This window comes from Lycorma delicatula, chromosome 1 (assembly GCF_047948215.1).
Source record: "Lycorma delicatula isolate Av1 chromosome 1, ASM4794821v1, whole genome shotgun sequence".
In the NCBI taxonomy this organism is placed as follows: Eukaryota; Metazoa; Arthropoda; class Insecta; order Hemiptera; family Fulgoridae; genus Lycorma; species Lycorma delicatula.
The window spans coordinates 240,987,549-241,001,308 of record NC_134455.1 but is presented as its reverse complement, the minus strand read 5'-3'; the positions used below and the strand labels follow the sequence as shown (position 1 = coordinate 241,001,308).

At 29.8% G+C, this 13,760-nt stretch overlaps 1 protein-coding gene across 8 annotated transcripts in view; it reads right to left on the bottom strand.

Moving 5' to 3' along the window:
* how (protein held out wings) overlaps positions 1-13,760 on the bottom strand; it is a 296,068-nt gene that overhangs the window by 66,259 nt on the left and 216,049 nt on the right. For all 8 annotated transcript variants that reach the window (XM_075374772.1, XM_075374800.1, XM_075374764.1 and 5 more), the window contains exon 2: positions 10,798-10,931. In XM_075374772.1, coding sequence (XP_075230887.1) covers positions 10,798-10,931 — 134 coding nt within the window. The remainder of the gene's footprint in view (positions 1-10,797; positions 10,932-13,760) is intronic.

Below are 13,760 nucleotides of genomic sequence, written 5' to 3'. Positions count from 1 at the left end.
ATTTTGGGGGGGATCAGAAATAGAAACATCGCTCGCAGTCGGGGTGCCCCCACTCGAATGGATCCACAGCGCGTCGACAGAACGTCACAAGGTAGCTTACCGTAACCGACTCGTCCAACATTATTAATGCGATAGAATAAAATTTAACAACTTTATTAAAAATAAATAGTTAGGTTTAATTGAAATTTAAAGTTACTGTTGATTATTTAACGTAATAAATTCTGAATACGAAATATCTATGAATACTTTCTAATACGGCCGTAAAATAATAATTCTTAAAGATTAATTCGAAAAATATTTAATTACTTTTCCTAGCATTTGAATATTACTAAAGTATTACAAAGTAGTAAAACGATCATCGTCAAATATTAGATCGTGGGATACAATTAAAATATTATATTTGGTTAATTTCGTTTTTGAACTTACTACCACAGTTTCAAAGAAATTGCACATCTTATTCGCACAAAAGAATTAAACGACTAATAAAATCCAATCATACGTTACATAAATAACAATAATCTAAATATATTTATTACTTACAACAGATGTAGGTAAGTTCATACAATTAAAAAAATAAAATACGTTATTTTGCCATGTTAGAAACCATAATTACATCTAGATAAGATTTTAATTATTTTCAAATTAAAAGTTGACATTAGTTTCATAATTTTAATGAACGTGAACACTTCTTTTTTATTTCCTTGTACGAGTACAAGGAAGTAATATAATGGCGAAAAATTCCAGTTTTCAGATTTCAACGGAAATATCCATTTTGACTAGGTTTGAGTGATGCCTGTACGTACGTATCTCGCATAACTAAAAAACGATTAACCGCACAATGTTGAAATTTTGATTTAGGACTGTTGTAACATCCAGTTGTGCACCTTCCCTTTTGATTGCAATCGACTTGACCAAACATGTCCAAAAAAAGCCCAAAATATAAAAACTATTTTGGACTTTTTCTTAACTGCAGTAATAAGCCCTCACTGAGAGCTTTTCAACGATATATCGTTAAGTGGTATTTAGTATCATTGTTACTTATTTCCACAGTTATAGCCAAATAACATTTTAATTAATGAAATATTTGAATCTTACAAGGGGAAGGCACATCGGTTCGAATCCAACTTCATTTCCTCTTTTTTAAACTTTTTTTAAAAATTTAATTATATTGACTTATTTATAATTATCAACCTCTGATTATAAAATAATTTTTACAATAAATAATATTCAATAACAATAAAAAAAATCAGAAGTTATTAGTGAAATATAACTTTGTGTACTTTTCATTTTATAATAATGTGTGTATGTAATTTAATAGGGGCATACGGAAGTCATGTGGTGTCCACATCAGATTTTTTTATTGTACTTTTTTTAATACTTCAATTAATTCTACATAATAAACAGCTAGCTTTTATTACTAGAATTTATTACTAGAACAAAAAGATTAAACAATAGTTACTGAACAGGCATTACGGGTTTCAACACTAGACTGGAAAAAAGTTTAACTAGACGGACAAATTTTGTATCATGTTAGATAAATAAAAATAACAATTTTCAGAAATAGCCGTTAAAATAGTCTTTGAACAAGCAAACATATAAGTTACACTTACAATACAATAATACTCGTGCAATCAATTCCTGACATAGGTAAAGTCCAATCGCCAATCTACCCGCAATAATCGGTTATAACGAGGCAATAAAGGAGTATGTCAGGATAAGACTCGGACAGTTTTAAAAATGTTTCAATTCTTGAATTCCAGTGAAATTAATTCACAACCTTATACATTACCGATGACCTCCTCCACCACCAGTGAAATTAATTCACAATTGAGAATTGATTTCACTGGTGGTGGAGCGGGTTGGTAATGTAAAAGTTTACAATCAGTTTGATCATCAGATGCACAACTCTTTTCATTTTTTAAAAATGTTATATGTCCTTATCGATTTAATATCAGTTTTCTATAAACACAGAATTAGCCGATTTAAGGGAAGTTTTCCCTTAACTTCTGTCACTTCTCTTTCGCAGATTTAATAAAAAATCACGAGTTATAGCTCAGTATCTAATTACACTTCCAAGCAGTCCTGACTACGTTCATAAATATATTCGTAAATAACTTCATTACGTTTCACACAATCACACGACAATAAAGTCGTTACTTTTCCACCACCATTAATAAAATTGTAACCGACAGCGGTTACTTTTTATAACTTTTACTTCACCTCAATCTCTTTTTAAAAACATTTAAATTTGATTCGTTACCGATGATTATTCATGTTATAATATTACACATTTCCTGCTGTGGATTTTTTAATAGCAATATTTGTTTCCGGTATTAAATTGACTTATGTTCTACATGTAAAAAGTCTTCTTCATTTTTAATGTTCTCTTATTTCCCCTGACAAATTGAAGATGTTGGGCGTTTCCCTCCTGCTACAACACTAAGAACACTACTAACATCAGGGGAGGAGTTCCTTACGACGGTTTTTTTGAACATAATGGTTTTAAAACATTCTTTCAGCATAACCTGATGTAAGGATCTTGCGCTACATTTTTACTTCATCTTACTGTAAACCACATTCTCTGTATTTAAGCCTTGAAAGATCCGATTACAACATGTTATGTACATCGTATATCTAAAAAAATATGTAATGTAATATGATAATGCAATGACATTATAAATACTTCAATTAATAAGTTTATCGAAGTGTACACGTATTATTTATGTGTATTCATGCTTACGATCTGTTTTGACTGTAAAAAAAAAGGCACGCAAAATTATTTGATATTTCTTGGCACAATCTTATTTTCAAAGAAAATTTATCAATAACAAAGTCCTATCGTCGAGAAAACTTCTACATAATAAAACAGCTAGCTAAAATAACGATCTCACCGACTAACTAGTTTTACAATGAAAATCTAATAATGCACAGCAACTACTTTGTGGGAAACAGTTGCATTAGTTTTATGGCAGTTGTCTATGATATAGATTAAGATTAAAATATACAAATGGGAATTTTGGTTCATTAAAATCAAAAGAAGTTGTAGATCACAGTAATAAAAAAAATCATATTTTATTTTTAACGAGCTTTTTTCCACTAATAACCTCTAACTAAATGTCCATGTCGAGTCCGCCAAACATTGTGTCACACCGGTTCCACATACTTGCATTCACAAACCCTAAAGTATAAAACATTCAGCACGAAATGATCTAATTTTATATCAAGGTATCCGTAAAAACATCGAAATACCAGAATCCAGTGATAACTCAATAAAGATACATACGGTTATACTTATTAAAACGCAATTAGTTGAGGATATATGCCGAGTTAAAAGAATTACAAATATAGGTTTTTGAGTTTTTTTAACAGAAATATTATGTTAAGTAACAGGGAATTCTCCACGGCTCCGAAATTAGTTACATAAAATTTCTAAACCAACTATAACTGTTCAAAACTCCTGAACACCTTAATTAAATTAAAATAAAAAATAAAAACTAGAGTTGAAAAATTAGCTTTAAGTACGTAAGTATGAAAATGAAGAGTTTTAAAAGTTAACAGGTAGGACAAAAACTAGTTTTTGAAGAAAAAATCGGTAAAACTGAAGACCATTACAGAAACAAACGTGAAAAATGTTAAAAATAAAATGCGTGGTCAATTCAGAAACCGATAACTTACTAAAAATGTTGCATAAATAGCACTATATGCTATTCGGTAAAGTCGGAGGCATTTTTTTTTAAACATGAGTAAGTACGACTTAAAATGATATGTTTCAACGTAGGATTACATTTAGTAAATAGAGGGACAACAATTTTATGGTAGTTAATATGTCAAAACAAGCAGTCGCAGGTTTCAATGGCGCGTTTGTTGACACGGGTGATTGACCAGTGGAATTCCTCCTCATTGTACATTTATCGCTATTCCGTACCTACACCCACAATGTATTTATAAAAAACACATACTTTTAAAAAAAGTCGGTTATAAATTTAATACCGACATTAATTTTTAAACAGCAGGAGAGAACAATTAGTCAATTGAAACAAACAATAAAAAATTGTTTTTTATACCGAACGGTCATCAGTCTCACTATAATTAACGATACACATAAAGCACGTTATCCAATTAACGTATTATTAACTCATCTAAGGAGCAACAATTGGATAAAAATACCGACTAATAAAGCCTTCGGTAAACACAGGTTGACCCATCAGATCAAGGTTTAATATATTCCACTTAATACCGAAAGCGGGTCGAGATAGAAACTTAATTGTAGAACTACAATATATAGTATAAACATTATAACAACCTACGATGCAATTTTAATTAACGGCGAGAAAATAAACAAACTAAAAGCATAAAAAGGAAAAAAAAATTCAATCAAGAATCGATCCTGGGATTTTGAAAACCGTAGCCGTTTTCAAAACATATAAATCGGATGAAGAAAAAGAAAAGATCAAATAGTAAACTACTCCACATAACTAAATTTCAAGTTTCATTCGAATTTTAAAACAAAGTTTCTTTAAACGCTTATGTAAGCTAAGCTATCTCTGCTTAAAACATTTTATAATGTGTTAAGCGATCATATGGTATTAATAGGACGCACTGATGCTAATAAAGTTTGGAATTGAAGGTTCCAAATCGGTAGAAAGATAGAAAACTCAGAGGTGATATCATAGGTCATTTGCCGGTAAAGTTCTAATAGTTTAAATTTTTAAAATCTTAGTCTTTATTCCGAGTCTAATAGTCTTATAGTATCATCTGATATTTATTCTTTAAAGAAGTTTTATGACCCGCTTAGAGTACCTTAGCCAAGAATGATATATGTTTTTATTTTTTGCAGCTTTAATACATTCATTTTTTATAAGAAATTAAGTACGGTCTTAAGGATAAAATAACAATTTTCAACTCTTATCATTAGCGAAAGAGTTTTTACCTCCATTCCAAATGCAATGTAAATGGTTCAGTAACATCGTCTGTAGTTCTTTTTTAACTCGCATAAACTAACTTGAACTACTCAGCATAAATCTTTTATCTCTTCCGCTTAAAACGGTGAATAAACATAAACAATTTTCACCTACTATTCATTTCTAAACTATACAAATCCAAGCCTATGCAAGTACGAAAAAATGTAAATCATTAATTACTTCAAAAAAAAAAAAAAAATGGCCGACTAAATTAATAAGCTTTGAAACAATTAAATTATTACGAAAAGCTTTTCCAATTATTGATAATAATAGTTTTTTTTTTACATAATTGTTTTATTTCAACTAAGCAGCTCAAACGCCAGATTAGATTCTCATTTTAAAGACAGAAAATAAATTTCAGAGTTCTGGATCAAAATTTAAATATTTTGTAGAAAGCAATAAGCTTCTTAAAAATTGACTTTTTCCTTATTTTTATTATTATAAGCTGAACATTATAAATTCGGCGTCATGTCGGAACTAACAGGGACATACATTACAATTATGAGTGTAATTTTTTTTGTCCTAGTTTATTAAATATTGTTTAAAATCTTGCCGTTGAAAAATATAAATTAGTAAATAACAACGGATATTGGAACCAAGCCAAATGCAGTAAATTTCCACTTACCAAACTAGAGACAACGTCCACAGGAGAGGTAGTGATCTTATTACTAACTGCACAGTATTGAGTTCCAAAGCCAGTTAATATACTTGCTTATTCACATAGCAAAAAACGAACTCCGAAATCAAAATAAATTCAGGGCAACCTAAATATTTATTACGAATACCTACCTAACCTTCGTCAACAAAATATTAAATGAGTAGTGCACTTGAACTAAAATGTGTAGAACCAAATCTAAATACCTTACGCAAGTTGTACTGGTCAAACTGAATGGTTTAATACATATAACAATTAAACTAAGATATTATATACAACAATTAAACTCTTGCTAGTATCATAAAATTGTTTTTTTTTTTTATTTTTGTGTTGCAACACCTAGTAAAATTAAACTATTTTCCATCGGACAACTAAAAGTAATTGAATATAACTTCTATTGTCAATAATTTACATCAATAAAATCATCAGCAGAAGATCAATAATAATAACCCGACAGCGTTTGCGAAGGAAGAAATCAACGAGGGGTTAAAAGGAAAATCTATCAAAAATAAATTTAAGCGATCTTTAACAATAAATTGTTCGACAACCCTTCAAAATAGACAAGCCCTTAGCAGATTGCAAGAAGTAAACATATACGCAACCAGACAGTCAACTAGCTAAGAACCGTAGACGGGTTATATATCTTTGGCAACACTATGCACATAATACAATCATGCGATCAAAATTGTGGTAAACAATAAATTTTATAATAAAATATTTATCTTTATAACTCCTCAATTAGCATTTACGAACTTTTGTTAAATAAATTATCTGAACCTTATCTAATCAAATAATTCATAACTAAATCTAAATGCACTTAACTAATACTTTTAATCCTAAATTTTGGGTTACATTTAAGTCAAATAAACTCGCAACAGGTTTTTACCTTAAGAAAAATACTTAACGTTTTATTTATTTACTACAAATAAAATTTGTAGCAACATCTGTGAACAAGAGAATTTAATAAACCTGACTACCGTTATTTTTGTAAACTACGAATGGTGTTTAAAATATTTCATTTTTATAATTACTTCGAGCAATAAAGAAAATAAATACGTCAGGAAGTATTTCTTAGCATCGTTTTTATGGGGACAGATATAAATTACAATCTAATTTTATTGTACACAGTGAAATTTAATATTCAAAATTACTTAGGTCAAGAAAAAGAAAAAGAAAAAATCCTATAATTTCGCATATGCCGATGAGTTTTAAGTTATCAATTTACTTCAACAGGAAAAAAGTGAATGTGGTTTTATTTTATTCTTCTACCTTTTTTTTGTTAACCATTCCGATTTCATCCGATTACAAGTTTTCTTTAAAAAATGAAGAAAAACTAACAAAAACAGTAGTTTTTAATATAATGCACAGCCATAATAGTATGTTTTCAACGTCTGTGTAAAACTCGCAAAAAGAATTATAAAAATATCACCGATTAAGTATATAATAATTAACTTCTCATTCTCTCTCCACTAAATTTGGGCGTTTTTCAACCAACTGCTTTCCAGTTATCAATGATTTTTTCAAGCGATAGATATTTCAATAAAAATGATCATTTTTAAAATTTAAAAAAGCGGTACTTTTATAAAGAACAGCTTCAGTTTTCTGGGGAAAAAATTTTCCATTATGAATTTAATAATAATAAGCTAACAAAACAAAAAAGATGATTCGGAAGTGAAATAACAGTAGCTAGATTTTTTCTTTAACCTGTTATGAAGCGAGATATTCAGTTTCAAATTCATCGGAAAAGATAGTGTATAAAAATTTACTGCACAAATAAGAAGATTGTTAACACGATAGCCAGAAATTAAATGCGAAGAAATAAAAAATATAATTTAGCAAAATCAGAATACAGGAGACAAACGTCAAAAAGCTTAACTTAACCTTACTGTTGTCCACTAAAGAGTGATTTGGATAAGAATGCCCATTATCATATTATGATCCGGAACATCTATTTCTGTGCACATTCAGTGGTATGAATTTGAGCCAACTTAAACCAAAGACATTTTTCTTTATTTTATTACTAGTCAGAATTATCTACCGTAACCCTAATTATATATACAAAGCTCCGTTGAGTATTGGTATTCATCCTTGTTTTTTGTATTAAAAAGAGTAACTACGTTTTAAAACCCTGTTTAATAAAATCAATTCAATGGCAGAACTAAGATTTAACGATAAAACACAGATAGTACAAACTCGTTTGTAGGAAGTTTTTAAATCTGTACATAAATTTACTGTAATTCAATATCTCGAATATCACTTACGTTTTGTTTGACTACTTGACATTTTTTTAATAATGAACCTCCTCTTGTCTTCTCATTAAATAATTATACACCAAAACACCGTAGCAGGAAAAAACGCCATTCAAATATCTTCTTACCGATGCACTGAAATTCAAGCACGCGGACAGTCATAACAGTTTCCAACAGATTGCGAGCTGTTACCCTTTGGTGACTTCATTCATCAACAAATGCTAACCGCGAAGTTAAAGCTCAAATAAAAAATCAACGAAACCACTGAAAAACAAAACTTTTAATTCTCACTCGACCGACTAAAATATTAATTACACGCTAATGACCTCGTAACAAACTATTTAAAGACATCTATTTCAAAGTTTCTCATTAAGTTAATATCGTCATCATCGTATGTATGTATACTCTTTGTTGTATGTGTATGCTAGAGTGAATGTGCCGCTAAAACAAAAAGAAGGAAAGAAGTAGAAGAAAGATTACAATTATAAATGATAACAAAAATTTAATAATAATAGGCAAGACAATTGAAACAAATTATCAGAAGTAATAATAACAAACAGTACTTAATTAACTTAAAAATATCAGCATACTTAAATTCGAAAAATGACAGAAAAATAATACATAAAAAGGTAGAAGAAAAAAGATAATGCAAAGGTAAGTAGGTAACATTCATGGCTTAAACACCATGCGTATAATCTATTAAAAATAAGTGCAAAAAAGGGAAAAGATTTTATATTGAAAATAAGGCAGTAAGAAAGTGAATCGTAAAAACATTAAAAAAAAAAAAAACTTTTGGAATCTGATCGCTGAAAGACACAAGACGTTAAAACATTCCAAGAGTACGAAAGCATGTAATCAACCCAACCCGCATGACTCACCGCTAATTCAGATTTAAATAAGCATTACCAACTGAACAGTACTCGATATTACTAAAATCATATCGCGACTATAAGCTAAATAAATTAACTTAGCCGATCTAATTCTGTAATAAATTAGGCAAACTTCAACTGTTTAAAAATAAATTAACTTAATCGCAATTAATAGTGTAAGTTTGTACACGAAAGTTTGTTTACGGATACAATTTATTACAAGTCATCACTAATAAAAGTTAGTATCCCACAAGGCAGTGATTCCAAATCGCTGTAAAAACAAAATTGACGGCAGTAGAAGACAACGAGAACACGGGTATACAAAAGAACTGTATATGCAATACAGCTATTTGAAATTCAAATATCTCTTACTTCAATAAAATGATATTTTATTAAATAAAGCGACCAATAATTTATGTTATCTAAAAAAAAGCTCAAGAATAACATCAGTTTTTCAGATATAACGTATTTCACAAATGCCAAATGTATATTAAAAAACAAATATATAAAAATTAAAATATTTAACAATTTATATCTAATTCTTGAAAAACGAACACAAAATTACTAAAAAAAAAATATATATATATATATATATATATATATATATCACATACTAATCAATTCTACGCTTATATTTTTATGAGAAGTATAAGATCGTAAATCTTTAACACATGAAAAGTTGCAGGCCTGGCCATAAATCGAACCTGTAATCTTTTAGATAATATCTGAATAATTCAGAAATATCCAATTCTTGCACCTACTTAGACGTTTTTAACACTGTCAAGTGAGTACTCCCCCTTTTTCCTAGAAGTAATATTTACCATAACATCGGCTGAATGTAAAATACTTCCTAGAATATATTAGGTCAAGCCCACAGGATTGGTCTAGAGGTTAACGCGTCTTCCCAAATCAGCTGATTTGGAAGTCGAGAGTTACAGCGTTCAAGTCTTAGTAAAGCCAGTTATTTTTACACGGATTTGAATACTAGATCGTGGATACCGGTGTTCTTTGGTGGTTGGGTTTTCAATTAACCACACATCTCAGGAATGGTCGAACTGAGAATGTACAAGACTACACTTCATTTACACTCATACATATCATCCTCATTCATCCTCTGAAGAATTATCTAAACGGTAGTTACCGGAGGCAAAACAGGAAAAAGAAAAAGAATATATTAGATCAAACTTTTTTTAAGGAATTGGGGGTATTTCCGCAAAACATCTGCGATATCTTAATTCAGTCTTGGCCAACGTCAAGGCCAGCGTAATGAATTTATGCGGCCCGTGAATAATGTTTCAATATTAGTTTTTTGTTGTTTTTTTTATAAGTAAAAGAATAATGGAAAATACGGAAATTTTAAAAAAAACTTGCCAAGAAATATTTTATAATCCTCAGCTCAACTTAAATTTGTGAATCTGCCCTAATTTAAAATAATCTGAGTGTAGTGTTATCCAATAATTAATAATACTGATAAAAGGAATAAACCTGATTTAGGCCAGGATAATAGCGGTAAAATGCTTAGCTATAAAACAGTGCGTACACACTTGAACCGTTATCTTACTCATAGTAGAAAACCCAAACACAGTTCTTTTCAAGCCGCATAAGCCATGATAAATATGGAAAACACGGATCGTATCGATACTGTAACATGAAGATAAGGTACGAGATACAATTATCGACGCAACTTAATAACAAAATTATTATTAGGGTATAATTATTTTTTTGTATAATACTACATTATTTAATAATTATTCAGTAAAATTATAATTTTTTATTATTATTATTATTATAAATAAGAATAAGTAATCGATAAAGTTTAATCATTAGCCTTTCATAAATTAAATCGATAACAAGATCTTTTTTTGTGCGTGTAACCAATGAATGAAACCACTGCTTTGTACGACAAACAACAAAATAATTATTATATACTTACATTCGTGAAGCGAATAATCTGTAACAACAATTATTAAATAAAACTTACAGGGCAGCTCATGTATAGGCAAGGCAGTAGTTATTTTTTAGGTGTCTGTGAACGCATTATTAATAAAACAGATGGTACTTACTTCGGGGTGTTCTTTAACAGGAACAAAAACTTTCTCTGTGAGTGTGGTAGGCGCACCCTGCGCCTCTGGCAGTTCTAGAGGTTCTTTTTTGACACCGTTAACTTGGAATAAGCTTGACCGCACTTTAGCTATTTCTGAAACACAAAAACATCAACCGTTTATAATTCTATTTCAAATTTCCACTGACGATTAACATGCTGGATTTAACATTTTTTTGTATATAAATGAAGATTTTACTAAATCGAATATGTAGTTGAATATATAAATGCTGAACATGTCCGTAAAAAGGTACAATATATAATTCGTTTTGGTTTTAAAGATAAATAAAAATACGATTTTTTAAAGGATTAGACTAAAGTAAAATGAATATTCATTCATCAAACAGATTCACGCGGGCTTTTACTAGTTAAACAGTTGCGCTGTTCCGAAACAGCCCCTAAAATGTAACAGAATATCAGGCATGCTTAGTCGGTTACAATTTATTTTCAGTTCTACCGTTGATCAAAAGTAAGGTCGGATAGATTTTTTCACATAAAAAAACCGTTTGGTTTTAACCGATTTTAACTGTAGATATATAAATAAAAAAACCTAAGATCTGATACATGAGTACGTAAATGAGTTGCCAAATGATCAGCAATTGGTCGCTAACCATATCGGGTAGCCCATAGAATATAATATGCATCATAGTGTAACTGAAAGTGAATACTTTGTTTCTTTCATTAATTTTTATGTAGTAATGAATAGAATATTAATCACGAAAGGTTTTTATGAAACCGGTTCAAAATGAAGAAAAATCAATCCTTGTATCATAATTATCAACTATCATAGTGTTCCAGGATTATTACCATAGTATTTCACACAGCAAAGAATAATGAGGCGAGAAACATGAGCTGGAAAAAATGAATTCTCCAAAGTTGTTATGAATAATGCTTCTTAAAAGTTTCTGTATTTTTTTCTCCATTAATTTAGTGTTAAATAATTATACAACACGTCACTAAGCTAATCACTAAAATGCGATATCAAGTTATCAGTAACACAATCGTTGTTTCATATACAGAAGTAAGATTTTAAAAAGTTTTCGCTAAATAATTTGGCCTCCCAATCAATCACACCGATAAATCGGGCCTCGTGGTACTGTACAACACTGGTTTTGCTACACATAAGTATATCACAAAACTTCCCGGAATTAAAAAATGTAACGTTACAGTCAAGGAAAGTTAACGACGCGGGAGAGAACTAACATGAAGACGTGAATTTCTACAGAAGGAAGTACACAGAATCAAAGAATATCAGAAAATATGATAATGTCAAAAAGAAGCTGTTATTTTAAAGAGAATGAGTGCATCATATGAGAGAAGAGAACAGCATCCGATAACCATTAATAGTGTACTCGATGAATATTGAAAAATGGAAATAGAAAGGAGAGGCACTCGCACTTCTGTATCCATTTTTTTCACCCAGCTGACAACATAGAGATCTACAAACCCGCAAATCAAAGAAAAACAAGGACAAAAACAAAAAGGATTTAGGAAACAATTTTATAACAAAATTTTAAACAAATTTCTATCGTAGAATTAACTGAAAACCCTACGGAAATTTTTTTCTAAACAATCGGCGAAACTGAATCAAAATCAGTGAAGTGTGTAAACGATGTCAAGTTTCACAGCCACATAACATTATATTGTTATAAGTTAAACCCTCTAATTTTTATTTAAAAAGCAAATGATTTTCAATGTTACGTGTAACAAAAAAAAAACCCAAAGATATTAAGGGATATTGAAAAGGATTTCTTGCAGAATGTTTTATTAAAACCTAACCGGTTTACATCTTGACCGTACCCAGTCTCACACCTGTTCCATCTAGCTGGAAGGCAAAATGTAAATCGGTTGGTAGTAGAATAAAGGCCAACCACGTACTCACCAAGAGTAGGCATTCAATAACAGTTTAACTGTAGCCATTACATCACTGAAAAACTGCTGTAATTCGTACACCGCATGAGTTAGAAATTATTGACACAACAGCATAAGTTTTTTTTAGAATTTTCGGAGAAACAAAATAAATGTAACCATAGATTTCTCAAATGAATAAAGGGAATACAAAATTCAATAAATACATATTATAATGACCTTCTAAAGTAAAAAAAAAGGGGTGAAATTGTTAAATTTCATAAATATCAGTAAAATGTAATGATTACCTACGTCTTAACTTATAAATACATCACAATATTCGAGTATATACGAGGAATGGAAGTGTTTATTGATTTTTCATTTTCACGACAAAAAAAGTTATTAGTTACACTAAATACAATCATACACTCTTAAAACGAAAGGGTAAACAAAGATTCGATTAAGCAACTCGTAATATTTCAGTAAAATATAATATATATTACGAGATAACTGCTAAGCTCGACTACCAGTTAATTTACTTGGAGATACTTATGAAAAAAATCATTCGTTATTAAAATTATGATAATTTAATTAAAGAAAATTTTACATCTATTTCTCGGTCGATTTATTTTACTGTTAAATATTTGCTTTATATTTGATTTATTTTCTTTCATTAAATATTTGCACAATTTTTGTCGTTTAACTTTGGCATCTACTGTTGCTTAATGAAGTCGCATCCACACTTAAAACAAAAATTCTCCCACCATCGACTTAAGCATGAGCTCGTATGCAATACTCGTAGTATGTGCGCCGCTAAAATAGTCAGGGTGTCAACATTCACCACCTGTCAAAAACGTTACGCGAGTTTCATATCCATAATTTATACACATAAGAGCGGGACCATATTTTTAGGTAGTTTTCGACTTCTTTCACATATCAGATTTCACATACATTTCTACAGAAATTTCTCTTACATATTATTTTTACACACAAATTTTTCTCATTAACGATCAAAACTTCACTAAACGTAAAACGTTACATCAATAAACAATACCGGTTTTTTTGGGGTTTTTTTTT